General features: G+C 41.2%; 1 protein-coding gene across 1 annotated transcript; it reads right to left on the bottom strand.

Moving 5' to 3' along the window:
• Window positions 1–10,882: 10,882 nt before the first annotated feature.
• LOC122652056 (cytochrome P450 71A1-like) lies at window positions 10,883–13,563 on the bottom strand. The gene is made up of 2 exons (XM_043845710.1): window positions 12,636–13,563; window positions 10,883–11,542 (listed from the first exon to the last, which is right to left on the bottom strand). Exons 1-2 carry the CDS (start codon window positions 13,548–13,550, stop codon window positions 10,922–10,924), a joined length of 1,536 nt encoding a protein of 511 aa, XP_043701645.1. The 5' UTR covers window positions 13,551–13,563; the 3' UTR covers window positions 10,883–10,921.
• Window positions 13,564–16,139: the final 2,576 nt, after the last annotated feature.

Below are 16,139 nucleotides of genomic sequence, written 5' to 3'. Positions count from 1 at the left end.
AGGGTTTACTGTTCAATACGCTTTGAGATTCAGGTTCCAAGCATCGAATAATGAGGTAGAATATGAAACACTTCTGGCCGGCCTCAATCTAGCCAAAGCTCTATCTGCTAAAAGCCTAGTCATCTACTGCGATTCTCAACTTGTTGTTAGATAGGTGCTAGCTAAGTATGAGGCAAAGGACCCCAAGATGGCTAAATACCTGGCTAGGGTCAAAGAAGCCATGGAAAACTTCAAAAGTTTTGAGATCAAGTAGATACCCAGAGCGAAGAACTCTTCTACAGATGCTCTATCTCTCCTAGCCACCTCAGACTTCTCTAGTCTCGATTGTACCGTATATGTAGAAGTCCTACAAGAGAAAAACATATAAAAATTGAAGAAGTACAGCAGGTCAAGAATGAACCTTGCTGAAGAAAGATCTCAAGCAGGAAGCAAAAGGTAGAAGTCAACAAGATTCACCCTCATTGACAAGGAGCTATACAAGAGGGTCAGTCACCTTACCTTACTTAAGGTGCCTCCGAACCCCTGAGACGACTGAGTACGTGATAAAGCAGTACATGAAGGAATATGTGGATAACATGTCGACAAGAGGGCTTTGGACCATAAAATTCTGATGCAAGGTTACTACTAGACCAAAATGTTCCATGAATGCATAAACTACATTAGGAAGTGTGAAAAGTTCCAGATGTTCTCGCCAATGTAGCACTAACTGGCAACTCAGCTCACTCAGCTATCTAGTCTGTTGCCCTTCGCCATGTGGGAAATGGACATCTTGGGCCTCTTTGTGAAAACATCGAGAGGAAGACAATTCATGGTCGTGGCAATAGATAACTTCACAAAATGGAAAGAAGCAGAGCCATTGGCCACCATCATCGATAATAATATTGAGAAATTCTTCACTGCCTTAGTCATATTCCGGTTCAGAATACCTTAGATTCTAATTACGGACAATGGTAAACAATTCCCTAATCAAAAGTTCGGGGCAATTTGTGAAGAACTTAAGTTAGACCACCGTACAAATTTGTAGAGCACACTAAGGCCAATGGGAAGGTGGAGGTTAGGAACTGACTCATACTAGATGGAATAAAGAAAAAGCAAGATGAATCCAATACTTTGGGTAGAAGAACTCCCTACCATACTGTAAATCCTTCAAAACATCAAATCGATCGGCAACTAGAGAAACCGCTTTCATGCTAGCATATGGAACCGTGGTAGTTACTCCAGTGGAAATATGCTCAACATCTTACCGAGTATGATAGTTCAATGACCAAACAAACCAGGAAGACCTTAAGTTAAACTTAGATATGTTAGACGAAGTTAGAGACCTGGCACAATTCAGCATAGCAGCATGCCAGTAGAGGAATGCCCGTTACTACAACTCGAGGGTGAATGAAAAGAGATTCCAACCTAGGGATCTCATGCTCGGATGGTCAGAAATATCGAACCTGACCAACTCTGGAAAGCTTGCCCCAAATTGGGAAGAACCTTACAGAGTTACCAAAGAGGTTCGACCAGGTCATACCACTTAGAAACTTTGGGGATAGGAAGATAGACAGAGCATGAAATTTCAAAAACCTTCGAAGATTCTAGTAATGATTCACCTGGCTTGGTTTGATTCAGTTTTAAATTTTTAGTACTTTTTTATTTAATTTCCTACAATTACTTTCAAAACGTTTTTAACTTCTGCATAATTTAGTTTAATAAAGCCACAATTTTTCAATCACAAGACTGTCTATCTTTAAATAATTACAAGATTACATTCAGCAAAAGACACATGGTCGGGCCAAAAGACCTCATGACAAGATACAAAGAGCAGCACAACTGGTAAAAGACCCCACAGTCGGGGCAAAAGACCTCATGACAAGGCACAAAGACTAGCATAACTAGAAAAAGACCCTGCGATAATGAGGCACACATACTAGCATAACTAGCAATAGACCCTACAATTGGGGCATAAGACCTCACGACAAGGCACAAGGACCAGCACAATTGGCAAAAGACCCTATGGTTGGGATAAAAGACTAATGTAATGGGTTAAACATCCCAAGGTTGGAATGAGAAATCTAATATGGTCACATTGTTTAAGGGCCAATGTAAATGGCAAAAATCCCTAGACTAGGCCAAAGGCCTCGCACAAAGGTCGTAAGGTCAGTTATAGAATGATGAAAAACCTAAGCTTATTTCCTTGACTACAAAGAGGATGACCTTAAAGGCAGCTCATATGGGAATTTAGAGATAGTCCAAGGACTCAGTAATGTAAAGCCAAAGTCCTGACCAATACAGTAAGGTTGACAAGCCCAAGCAAGCGTAGAAAAAGTAGTCTACGAGTTAGACATAGTGGGAATTTATTACATTAACAAAAGAATATACATTGATAGACATTTATTACAAAAGAAGATGAAGAGCATCACTCAATGCATTAGAAAGGGAACAGAGCCATTCTCATATGCTAAGGATCCTCTTCTAAAGTGACCACCATAGTGGATTTATAGATCCACTTCCTCACAACAGAGGGGAACAAATCTTCAACTTGAAGGAAGAAAAGGATGACACCTTGATCTATAAAAAAGGAACATAGGGTGACAGTACCAAAAAGGAAAAATATGGGCAATAGAAAGGTTCATTACCAAAGAAAATGGGAAAGGGCACTCTAGGTAGAAGCAAAGCAAACCGTTGCAGAAGCCTAAAATCTTAGAAGCTAGAAAAGTGAGAGAGATCGCAGGTTCAACAACTCCAAGTTCCCAGAAGTAAAACCCGATCAACAATGACGTTGGCACTACTGCAACTTCCTCACCATCCTCAGCCTTTCGGCATTCTCCTCCCTGACCAACTGGCGATGCCCTTCCACCTGAAGTTGGAAAGAATGTCCACAACAAAGATGGACTGTCCACCTCTACACCCATCTTGTTCCCCTTCTTACCCTAGTTGATGGTAAAAAGAGCCTCGGATCCCATGACAACATAACCGCCATCGGAGGAAAAACTAATCTCCCAGGGGCAAACTAGTCCAAACTAAGGATAAGGCCAAGGGGTGAAGTAAAGGCCAGAACAAGGAATCACGAACCAATTGATTGCTTTAGAAGAGAACTAGGAACATTAGATAGAGTCACAGTAGAAGGAAAGGTAATGCATAAGGACATAGGAGACAGTGGTACTTCCTTTATATAGAAAAATCAACAATCTAGATTCGTCCAAGTGAAACGGTTGGAATCTTACGACCCTTCGCTTGGAGAAGTAGCCCTTGATTTCCAAGGAAATGGGTGACGTTCGTAGATGCTGAATTTTGTCACCCCCTAGCAATGATGACGATCTAACATAGATGACTGGCAATGTTCCCAAAATCAACATTGTATCAGAAAACATCTCCACTCGTCCCGTAACGCATATAATCATGCGCATGACCCCCAGACTGCCCCAGACTGCCCAAGCAACCCCACGAGGCAGCGTCATGGTTGCAGCCCTGCAAGGCAGCATCTTGCACTATGCGGCCCAGCCACGCGACGCCGTGGCCTGCGCGGCCCTATCGTGCGGTGTCGAGCGCGTGCTATGGCACTGTCGCGTGGCCCTACCACACGGTGTTGTGTAGTGCCGCTCGCAAGCACTACGGCCCTACCATGCGGTGTCGCGCACCCGCGGCCCTGTCGTGCGGCCCCACGGGTGCCCAAAATCAAAATTTTTTTCCCATTTTTGCTCTACCATGGCCCCGCCATGCATCCCTATATGTTTTTTGTGGTGCCGTTGAACCCAAAATTTGCCTATAAAATGGGGGTCACCCCCCTCATTTGAACGATCAAAGTTTTCTAGGAGAGTGGGCACCCCTAGAGCTCCAATTTTCTAATTTTTCCTTGTTTTCCTTGTTTCGGGGCTCTTCCCCAATCCGATTTCGAGCCTTCAACCCTTGTCCCTCTCTCTGAAGTCGGGCTATCCGAGTCCAGCTTCCTCAACCCTTTCTTGTCCAAATCTAGGAAACCTCCCGTGGTGTAGCCATTTTGTCCAGCCTTTGAGCCCCTAGTTTCGAAAGCCTTGGAACACCGTTATTCTGTCTGAGATCGTAAGATTCAACATCCGTAAGTCGTTACTCTGTCCAATGAAGGGCCAAAGTCAGTCTTTTTCCTCCACTTGAACTGGGGGATGCCATCCATTTTGCATAATTGCATTTATTTAAAGCGTACAAGTATACATTTCTTCCGTTAACTTTTAATTTCAATACAATGTAGTTCTTTCAAGTACTCTCGGTCTCTCGTGTAGTGTACAATAGTTAGTGTAACATAGTTTAATTTAATTAAATAGTTTGTGCATCATTATTTAGCCATTCATGTAGGAATAGGACATTCATTAAGGGAAAATATTCGAAAACAACCATCTAGTAGAAAGATCGGTTTATCCGGTGAGGTGGATGCCCAACACCTTCCCACTCTCGTAACCTGACCACTTACTCTGAATCTCTGACCAAACTAACCTAAGTCTTGTAGCCCTTCTAGGGCTACACCAATGGGTCCTAGGCCCTAACCCTAGGTGACGATCCCATTTCATTTTATTGTATGACCCCCATCCCCTGATAAATTGAACCACACTTCTGAGAAGATTCATTCCTCTTCTCCCTCCAAATAGAGGAGTAATTACAACCCTCTATACACCACCAAGCACCGGGAAGGACGGATCCTCACAATGTTGTAAACGCCCCAAAGCTGACTTTAAACATCACCATTAAAGGAACGTGATATCAAAAAGGAGCATCCAGAACTTGAAGTGAACGCCCCAACTACGACATTAAATACTTTAATTTTGACTTCAATTCCTCTGGATTACACTTCGGGAATAGCTGAATGTATATTACTCATGGTCAGGCTCCTTGGATGGGAGACCTAAGGATGCCCCAACCATAACTACCCTTGACCAGCCTCAGTAGGTCGTTAGTTAGAGTAAGGAACGGTTTTGGAGATCCAATCTTGGACCTAGGAGCTTGTGGAGAAGAGGTGTTTCAGCCCATTTCCAACCTTGAACTTGTCCCTCCTTGCTGCCCTAGCTAATCACTTGGTAAGCCCACTAATCTAAGTGATTTCTAAGCTATCTTCTACTTGAATTTGAATGGAATCTATCCAATCCCTTACCAAACCATTGGGCTTTTTACTCTAAATGGCTTAACTACCTAATTGGATGCTATGGGCATTAATTGATACCTTAGGAAGACTCATCCACAGTCCCATGGATTAGTTGCCATGAAACCCTCTTGAAGAACCTCCAATTTGGGGATTCTTCATGATGGAACCTATCCAATTTTAGCCAAATCATAAGGCTTCTTGTTCTAATGTACTTAAACCTTCTATTTAGTATTATTGATGTTAATTAGTGGTCCCAAATAATGGATTTCCAACCCTATGGCCAAACCACCATGAAACCCCATTGTAGAACCCCCAAATTTAGTAATTCTTGATGTTTAGGGCCCAATCCCTCTTAGGGAATCCTAACTGAAGCAAATACTTGTGATTATTAACATCTTAGAAGGCTAAATAAACTTCCCAATCGACCCCCCCTATGGTCCCATGGCCTTGAGCCAAGGCTGGGCTCAATCCAAGCTATAAAACAGTAGGAATAGAGCAAGCGGACGAAAGCCTACGGACGGAAGCCAACGGACAAAATGCTACGTCAGCAGACTTATCGTTTGATAAGGTCAAATTGATGTAGGAATGATGAAACCTACAGATGAAAAGTTGTGGACCAAAGGTATTGATCATTGCCCCTTCGTCCGCTGTGAACTGAAACAGAACTGAGCTCTAGATTTTGGCTTTGGGACTTGGTCCCAGACCCTATCTCACCTATTATACACCAATGGAATGATTTGTTAGGATAATCTATAGTGGTTGTGAGAGCGTACGTATGCACAGGACCCAAGGATACACGTTATGACTATTGTGAGTGGATTGGATACTTGGACTTAATTTATGGAATATTTTTGTGATGACCTTCATTGAATGTTATTCATGCATGTATGGGGTAAATGATATGATGATCTATGCTAATTCAATGTAAGTTACTAATGATGGATAATGGTAAGGATGATTTAAGATTATCATGATGAATGCAAGTTGTTTAGGGATTTACGATTATACTTGAACTGTTATCGTGAATGTGGATATTGGTTATGTGTTGGAACATGAATATGAGATATGATTTCATAGCTATTATGCGATGAAATGTGTATGTGAATGATGTTTATGTGTTGGATATGCGATGTGTGTGATGAATGTGAGTTTTGTGATCCAAGTGTCATGAGTGGGCGCTGGACTTGGGATCGCCATGAGTGTACAGGTTTGTGACTAGGACGACCATTATTCGGTATCACATTCGTCATACTCTCGTATATACATGTGTAAGATAAAGGGGGCAAGAGAATACCCGGACCGATCATGATTTCGGTACTATGGACTCGACCTCTGGCTTATACGTGAGCGTGCACCCTTCTTTTTAGATGCATGGTTAGGATTACATTTCCCAATGCTACACCCATTACCAACAGGGGGAAAGGTGTTGGATAACCGATGGTGACTTCAAATGGACTGGGGTGCCATTCTTAATAGACCATCGGTATTTGGGTGAGAGCTAGGGTTATCTCGGGGGCTTACGGATAATCCGGTGAGGGGGTCCGATCTCACAGGCTTCCAACCGCAACTCGGGTGCCATCGCCAAATAATCATCTGTGTGGACTCTGGAGGCCGGGGATGCTACCTAAGGGATGTTGCAGTAGCACTTTACCTCATGGATTTAGACATTTTGATTGTTAGGTGGATGCATACTACAACTAGAATTCATTCATGTGCATGATTGTAAACTGAATCTGATGTACGAGTTGTCCTAGTGGTATGGGACACTGCGGGATTCGTTTATCAGGTTTGGGTTGCGTCTTGATGGATTGTGTATTCATAATTGTCTGTGCATGCTTGTGTGATCTAATTGGTCACTAGGCTTAGTTGAAAGCTCATCCTTCGAGGGACCTCTCCTTTTAGATATAGTTGCAGGTATGATGGGACCGATCGATGGTGATTCGGTGTATTTGTGCATTAATGGCTACGGTGCTTGGGATGTTCCTAGCAAGGAGGAGCATGGACTGGAGTGCGCTTGTGAGACCTGTACTCATGGTGTGGCTTACTGCGGGCTTAAGGTCCACTTGAGTCTTGGATAGGTTTTGAAGGATGATGTAATTGAATATGAGCTTTGACTTGGATTTATTTACTTGTATTTAAATATAATGCTAGTTAAAGTTACAAACTTTGAAATGTTGGAATAAGATGTCACTTATTATATGATATCATCTATGTAGCCTCCGCACTCTGATAACTTATATATGTTATATAGTTTCCGCACTCACTGTGATTCGATTTATTATGTGGGATCAGTGATCATGGTACTACAAAGTGTAGATCTCTGGGGTTAGTGTGAAATATCGGGGATATTCCAGTCACACGTCTCTAGGTGTAGGGAGCGGAGTGTGACACTCTCTCTCTCTAGAGGTACTAGGCTCATCACCAACTCTATATATACTCAGGTGTAACCCCTTGCAAATCATCTTCACTATTCTCAATTATTGCTCAAAGAGATCTGACTTAGGCATTGGAGAGTCCCCCACTGGTGAAAACTGGTTCTCTGGTGTCCATCTTGTTCTCTTGTGCAGGTCCGAGCCTAGGAGGACCCTTGGTGGAGATTTCTTGACACAATAGGTTCATCTTGTGATTTCAATATTAGTTATCTTCTAAGTGAAATCAATTATCTTCCCCTTACAATTAATGATAAATATTTACCAAAAAAACAATTAATGATAAATAATTATATTATTTGTAACAATGATTTCGCTACAAACTCTATTTCTCCATTGATTTAAATATTAGTTATTTTCCATTCTTCCCCTTATAATTTATTCTTCTTTGTTCGGATTACAACATGAATATATCTTATTCATGGTTGTTTACTTGTTTTGACTTGGGGAAGATGAATTAAAATGTATTTATCGAATCTTTCATCACTACAAATTATGAATGTAAGATTTTATTGTGGTTCAAACCCGAAAACAAATCGATCTAAACCAATATTAACCTGATATTGAAAAACTGAAATAAATCAGAACCGCACCGGACCAAAACCGAAACAAACCGAAATCCGGAGTTTCTTAATGGTTTGGTTTTGGTCTCACTCATTCCGAGACTAAAACCCATTCAGCCTGACCAAAACCAAGCCAACCCGACCGTTCGACACCCCTACCTTTAAGTGATGTTAATGTTAAATGACAAGATTTAATCCTCATTGGACGAGAAAAAAAAAAAGTGCTATTTTAAAAGAACAAAAAAACAATTAAGTTACTGCTTCTTAGTTGATCACTTTGGTTACAATAAGATTTTTCCATCTTTTATTTATTTATAGTAGGGGTGTCAACCGGTCGGGTTCGGTCGGGCTCGGTCGGGCCTAGACGGGCCTCACCAATTTTATAGGCTGCACCGTGTCCGACCGTTTAGGTGTTCGGGCTTGCATTGGGCGGACATGGTACTGTTTAATTTCGGTCGGTCGATGTTCTGTCTTTAATCGGGGCAACCTTATTCAAGGTAAACGGGTCTTAAATGGGCATCGGTCTGGCTAATGGCCTATTTAACTCTAAACGGGCACTAAACGGTGTGGGCAGAATTTTTCAATTTCAAAGAAAGGATCGCAGTAATAATATCTGGTTTTACTTTGCTATAACCACGAGTCCACGAGTGAAAAATTACCCAGGAAGCAAGTTTTGTATTTCTTACGAGATTTTATTAATCTGCAATGTGTTATTGTTGTGGACTGGCTTACCAAAAGCACCCCTTAAAAACTAAAAAACCCTTTAAAGCATTAGATAACCCCAAGCCAATCTAATTTATACTCTCTTATACAGATCACAGATGTAGACACTAGGCAGTGTAGCACTTTGTGAAAAGCAAAGCAAATAGAAGTATAGAACCATGAGGGAGAGAGTCAGAGAGATGAAGATAAAAATAAATGCCAAAAAGTAAAAGAACTAGATGAAAAAACTATCTTATAAAATAATAGATTCATTATTAGTTTATTACCTTTCTCTTCTTTCTTCTTCTTCTTCTTCTTCTCTCCCTTTGCCGTGTGACTGTGTGAGACTCAGAGACTATCTTGCTTTTGCGAGACTGAACAGAAAAAAGAAGAAAAAAGGTGGAATTTGGAAGGTAATTAGGGTTAATGGTTACTCAGTCATTTAGGAGGGTTAGGCCGTTAGGGAGTTCAACCGGTCGGTCGACTGGAGTTGGAGTGTTTGGGCATTTTGGCCGTTTGGAGTCTTTGGACATAGCCGTGCCTTGGGCTTGGTGGGTAGAATAGGTAACATATATCGGGCTTAGGGGGTCGGGCTTGGTCGGGGTTTTAATTGGGCGGGTCGGTCGGGCACCTGAAGGTGCCACCTCCAGCACCGTGAATGACAGTTTATAAACGGGTCGGGCTAAAGCCCGACACATTTATTAATCGGGTCGGCTCAGTTCGGTCTTTAAACGGTCGGGTACGGTCGGGTCAGTCGGTGCGGGCTAAGGGTATCAATTGGGACTGTTCCCGGTATTTGGGATGGGACGGTACCGGTATTGGTACCAAAAGTGTCAATCCCAGTACCGTCCCACTTAGTTAACGGGACCAAACCTAGATCTCAGTCTCGATTACTAGCGGGACGGGACGGTACCGGTTCTTAAACGGTTCTAGGCACTGTAGAAAAAGGGGCAAGAAGTTTAATTGTTTCTAACAAAGCGGGTTTATTAGTGTTGTGGAATTTTTTCACTATCATGAATTCTAAGTTGTCTACTCCTTTTCATAAAGCTACTTAAATTATAAAATCATAGTTTTACTTCTTCAAACTCCCTAAGATCACATGTGATAAGCTTCTCATTTTTTTAAATCTAGAGAAGTCCTACAAAATGGAAGAATCTTATTGTGTTTCCTCTTTGATTTTCTCAAACAAAACTCTATTTATCACACATGTCACATGGTAGTATGGTACGAAGTACGAAGTACAAAAAGGAAGAACCTGGTAGATGTAGTTGATTTTGGTACCGAATGATAAATGGGACGGGACGGTTCTGGGACGGGATTCCCAACGGTACCAGTACCGAAATACCAATTAGGTACCGGATGGTACCGAAACTACAAGTACCATTTAAAAAGAAAGAGTATATAAGATCTTTTTTTTTATAAAAAAAAAAAAGAAAAAAGAAAGGGTATAAGAATTGCGACTCATTAAGGTTTCACTAATTGCCTTTTGAATACGAAGAGGAACAACAGTCAAGCCATAGCTTGAAGTCTCTACTCACAGAACCTGTTACAGTGCTCCTCCCTCTTCCCTCCTCCCTCCTCCGGTCCCAAATTGACATCCTTAGTGCGGGCCTGGCATTGACACCCCTAATTTATAGGGAAAAAGAATTCTGTCCAGGAGTGTGGCCTACGTCATCACTCCCATGAGTCTATCTCTCTCCTCTTTATGTGAAAAGACACCTCTACCCCCCTTGTTTTAAGGAGGAGAGAGATAGACACATGAGAGTGCTCGCGGAGGCCGGACTGAAAACTACCTCCCTTATTTATATATACAATCATGTTGGGTCGAAATCTAAGCTCTATCTTAGCCCGCAGCTTGAAAAGCCTAGCTCAGACCCTGTCGGGCTCAAGGCAAGCTTGGCAGGCTTGCGTAGGCCTGGGCTCGCCAAACTAAACTTGTACCCCCTAATTGGGCAATACTTCGATAACCATTTGAAGACACAAAGCAAAGGAAAATGACTTAAAACAGCCATGACTATTTATTTAAGTAGGCATTACACAAGTATATTACACTCGCAAATATATATCTACAATAGGTGAGATATCTTTCGAGTCTCAACATCAAACAACAACTAGATGGATCCTTCTGATCACTGGTAATAATAATGAGGAGTTGCAATAGCAAGAAGAGGAGATTGAAGATGAGCTGTTAATCCCGAACATTCTGTCATATCTAAATCCATGCTATCAGGCAATGCCCAATCAAAGTTGTGCAAAATATTTGCCAGTGCAAGTTCATTAACAGAAATTGCAAATTCAATGCCAGGACATCCTCTTCTACCTGCCCCAAATGGAATGAATTGAAAATCATGACCTTTGAAATCAACAGTGCTAGCAGCAGCACCATTCAAGAACCTCTCTGGTTTGAACTTCTCTGCTTCTTTCCAACAACTGGGATCCCTTCCAATCGCCAATGCGTTGATGATCACCGTCGTCTTGGCTGGAATATCATACCCTTGTATTTTGACATCCTCCATGGATTCTCGTGGTACCAATAATGGAATTGGAGGATGCAATCTTAGTGTCTCCTTGATTACTGATTTCATATACTGCATTAGCTCTAAATCATCTTCAGTAATGTTTGTTTTACCCTTTCCAATCTTCCTTACTTCATCCTGTACTTCTTTCATTACTTCTGGATGTCTCAGGAGCTCTGCCATTGTCCATTCTAGAACTGTATAAGTGGTATCTGTTCCAGCAGCAAACATGTCCTACAAAAAAGATTAATTAACATAAGAATAAAAGAAGAATTGTAACTCTTATGTAGTAGCAATCCTTTGTGATTAGTGATCAAACAGAGCCGCATCGAATAATATAGTATACTAAGGATATAGTGAGTGCAATTTGGGCAGGGTTTGGGTTAGAGACAGGTTACTTAGACGACCTTATACTCTCATGGGAAGCCAATCCTGAGCAAAGTTTGGATTTTTCCTTTTATAAGTTAATCCTCAAATGGATTAGCTGATTAGGGATGGACTGCTAAAGAGCTAGGCTGGTTCAACACTTCCAACCACAATTCATTCTTTAGCAAATTTCAGGGTACAAGGGTTAGTTCAACTGGCAGGTTTTTTTTTTTTTTTTTTTTTTCCACTAGGTGAATGGATAATATATTAAAAGAAAAAAAATAAAATAGCCTCCAACGCGAGGCAAGGGAGAAATCCTGTCAAAAGGAAACAAAACAATCATCAAAAGGTAAATAATAAAAGTGGGGGATAACAACCAACCAAAAGGGAAAAACATCAAAACCATCCGGGGGAGAAACAAAGAAAATAGATGATACACCAAAACTAAAGAGGGAGTGTTTGGAGAAACAAAGAAAGATCGCAATCCAAGGATGCCTATTTCTAATGGTATCTCGATAGACAAAATATTTTTGAAGAATTTTATTTCTAATCTCCAAAAAAAAAAAAAAAAAAAAACCATCTCTGAATAAAATACAAGGAGGAAGTCCACCTTTAATTCTTTCCCACTTACAGATATGATGAATCATACGCTAAAAGCCAACTTACTAAAAATATCAGGTTTTAAATTGATGGTATTGATGAAATCTATTTGGATTTTATGGACACAATTATCTATGCATATTACTCATTCTTTTAAAAAGATACTCTTGAAAGGTGCTAATGATTTCAATTGTGTTCACTAAGATGTTCTACACATATTTGTCCCAATTGCTGTCTAATTTCAGCTCAAAGATTCTATTTCAATTCCCTGCAATTTTTAAAAAAAATATATATATATATATATATGAAAAATTGATGTGGAATTAACAAAAACAGGAGCAGAGGAAGCACATGAACTCACCAGAATTATAGCTTTAATGTGGTCTCTCTCAATGATAATTCCAAAACTATCATCTTTTTGAATCCCAAGCAAGAAATCCACAAAGTCTGGACCATTACCATCAGTACCACCACTACAACCCCCATCCATTCCTCTCTGATATTGGATGTGATCATCAATTACTCTATCAAGAAAACAATCTATTTCTCTAAAGTTCTTCTCTACCCTTGCATCCAATCCACTCAAATAATTCACCCAACCAAGCGATGGTATGAAGTCCTTCACATTAAAGACACCCAAAAGAGTAGTGAATTCACGAATCATCTCCCCAAACCTCTTCCCCTCCACATCTCCACCATACTTCCTTCCCAGTGCCACCCTACAAATTATGTCATTAGTTAAAGAACCAAATGTTCCACTAAGATCCACCAAAGAAGGTGAAGACAAGCATGAAAGTCTTATTTTTTCCATCAATAGTGTCACCTCTTCTTCCCTCACTGACCTGAAAGATTGAACTCTCTTGCTGCTCAAAAGTTGAAGGACACTTATCTTACGTGCCTGTCGCCAATACTCGCCGTAGGGTGTGAAGGCAAGGTCCTTGTGATTGTACAACAATCTTCTAGCGATGCTTAAGTCAGGTCTGCTAGAGAAGATGAGATCATGGGTTTTCATGATCTCGCGAGCCAGGTCGGCTGATGAGACTATAAGGGTTGGTTTGCTGCCGAAGTGCAATAGCATGAGCGGGCCATGGCGTTGAGATAAAGCAAGGAGTGTTCGGTGTGGTAATAGGCCTAGTTGGTGGAGGTTTCCAATGATAGGAAGTTTTGATGGTGAAGGTGGCAATCTATGTTTTTTTTTTTGGGATTTATTGATGAAGAGGAAGAGAAAGTAGAGGAGCAGGAAAGGGAAGGCATGAACTAAGAGCATTTGAAGCATTTTCTTATCTCTGTTCTATTCACAAGTGTGAAATGTCATCATATATAAATGTTGGGAGTTAAAATGAAGTTTCTAGTGCCATTGTGTGGGACTTGGGTTTCCTCCAATCGTGGCGGGCCATATGTGTGAAATGATCTAAACACCCCTTGTTTTGCTCGGCTGGATCCTCCAGCTCCCGCTACAGCTGGAGGAGAGCCAAATTGCATTGTCTGGATGAACATAACTAGTTCACCTCAGGATCTGGCTCTCCTGATCCAGCCGAGGTGGGAGCTGGGTCTCACCTATGAAACGATCAAAACCAATCGTGCTCCTCTCAGGTTCCCTGACCGGTTAGGTTTGCAGGCTCCTCTCATAGGGGGGCGGAAATGACGACCTCACCCCACCTGGGCAATGTGTTCAGACAGGGGGTGAGACGTCATTTCTACTCCCGCTATTAGAGGAACCTACAAACCTCTGACCGGACAGGAATCCTAAGAGGAGAAAAATTCAGCCTTGTCTTGTTGTGCTGGACCCTCTTGCTCCCGTCACGACTGGAAGAAGCCAAATTGTTCACCTCATCAATTACATTTCTTGGTACTTCCTGCATATTCCATGAGAACTTTACCGATAAAGGCGGTTTCATTAAAGTCAGGATTCTTGGCTGCCATCTGTCAGCCACAGAGCTTCATAATATTTCCACTTGATTGACCTGACTCTGGCACTGAATTGAATCCATATGTTTTTTGCGTGGGTGGATGGACCACCTGTAATGGCTTTATTGGCGGTAGCTTTATGTTAACATCATATGATGCACAAAAGGACCGATGAACTAACCACAGAAAGTAATAAAAAGTCAAAAAAAATCTGCTGATTCTACTTACGGCTGGAGTTTGTTCATACTTGGTTGTGACCCTAAAGGATCTACTCTACTGAGATGATGCTTCAATTAAAATCTTTTGATAGATCCAAAAGCTCAGGTTATTTTGGTCATTTTCATCCTCTATTACCATTGAGAATGGATTAACATGTCTTATGCTCGTGAACAGGTGTTTAGCACACTTAATTGGTAGTTTGTGATGCGTAAAAACTCATTACTACCAAGAGGTTTTGGGTTCACACTCTCATTGCTCCTTGCACGCACAAAGGCCACACTCTACCTTTTAAGTATTAGGACGTGATGGAGTTGATTTAGATTGCAACAGAAAGCTAAATTTAATATAACTAACCCCATTAGATACTTGTTATCAGACGATGTTGGTATATGGTATAATAAAATAGCATTCCAACCATTTGGAAGGGAGAACAGTAGTGATCTAGGATTCTTCTATTAAGAGAAGAGAATATTGTATTGCCTTAACTTTGAGAATTTACAAGATTATGAATATATAGGTGTAGGTGATAGGAATCTCACATGTTGGAGACTCAACATGTTGGAGACTCAAGCAGCATTACCATATTTGAGAAAGATTGAGAGAGATTGTAGAGGTGATTGAGAGAGATTATAGAGATTACAAGAGATTACAAGCTGTCTATGAGATTGCATGCTTGATACTTAAGCAATGGCAATTATGGAAAATCCCAAGATGAAAGGCTGTTATAACTCTTACACCCCCTCAAGATGAAGATTCGAGGGATCTAATCTTCAGCTTGTCCCGAAGGAAAGAAAAATGTGTTGTCTCGAGGCCCTTTATCATAATGTCCGCAATCTGATATTTTGTGGAAATCAATCGGACCTATAGATCTTTTTTGGCAACTTTATCGCACACAAAATGAAAATTGATCTCTAGATACTTAGTACGAGCATAAAAGACAAGGTTTGCAGAGAGATATGTAGCCCCGATGTTATCACACCATAACACAAGGGCTTGAGTCATGGACAAACCCAAACAGAGACTAGAGCCAGGTCTGTTTAGCACAAGCATTTGGTAGAGCTTTATATTCAGATTTGGTGGAGGATCGTGCAACTGTCTTTTGCTTCTTCGATGCCCAAGAGATCAAATTCTATTCCATATAAATTGCATATCCACCGATAGATTTTCGATCATCACCATTCTCAGCCCAATCGGCATCTATAAAGGCCTGAAGATCTTGAGAAGAGGATTTAGTGATGTGAAGCCCAAATCTGATTGTGTATTTAAGATAGCATAGAATACGCTTCACCATGGACCAATGATCCTCAGTTGGGCTATGCATAAATTGGCAAGCCCGATTTACAAAGAAGGCTACATCAGAGTGAGTGAGGGTGATGTACTGGAGCGCACCAACTATAGACCTATACTTAATTGGGTCAGAGAAGGCTACGCCCCCTGCATAGGAGGTTTTGAAGGTGGTAGCCATTGGGGTGAGAACTGGTTTGCATCCAGTCATGCCAGCTCGTTGTAGTAAATCCGTAATATACCGGGACTGAGAGAGAGTAACTTCATCTGGTCGTATGTAGCCTCAATACCTAGAAAAAAGCTCAAGTGGCCAAGATCCTTGATTGAAAACTCCGAAGCCAATGTTGGAGGAGAGTGGTGATATGTGTAGGCTAGTTCCCGATAATCAAAATGTCATCTACATAAACAAGAACTTAAGTTGTCGTGGGGCCCTGTTTGCAGATAAATAAAGATG

This window comes from Telopea speciosissima, chromosome 2 (genome assembly GCF_018873765.1).
Source record: "Telopea speciosissima isolate NSW1024214 ecotype Mountain lineage chromosome 2, Tspe_v1, whole genome shotgun sequence".
Lineage (NCBI taxonomy): Eukaryota > Viridiplantae > Streptophyta > Magnoliopsida > Proteales > Proteaceae > Telopea > Telopea speciosissima.
Note: the sequence above shows the minus strand (reverse complement) of the source record. Positions and strands in the feature narration are given on the sequence as shown.

Coding starts and splice junctions, on each gene's coding strand:
- LOC122652056 (XM_043845710.1), bottom strand. CDS start 13,550: ATGCTTCAAATGCTCTTAGTTCATGCCTTCCCTTTCCTGCTCCTCTAC. Junction 11,543..12,635: donor ACATTAAAGCTATAATTCTG/GTGAGTTCATGT, acceptor TCTTTTTTGTAG/GACATGTTTGCTGCTGGAAC.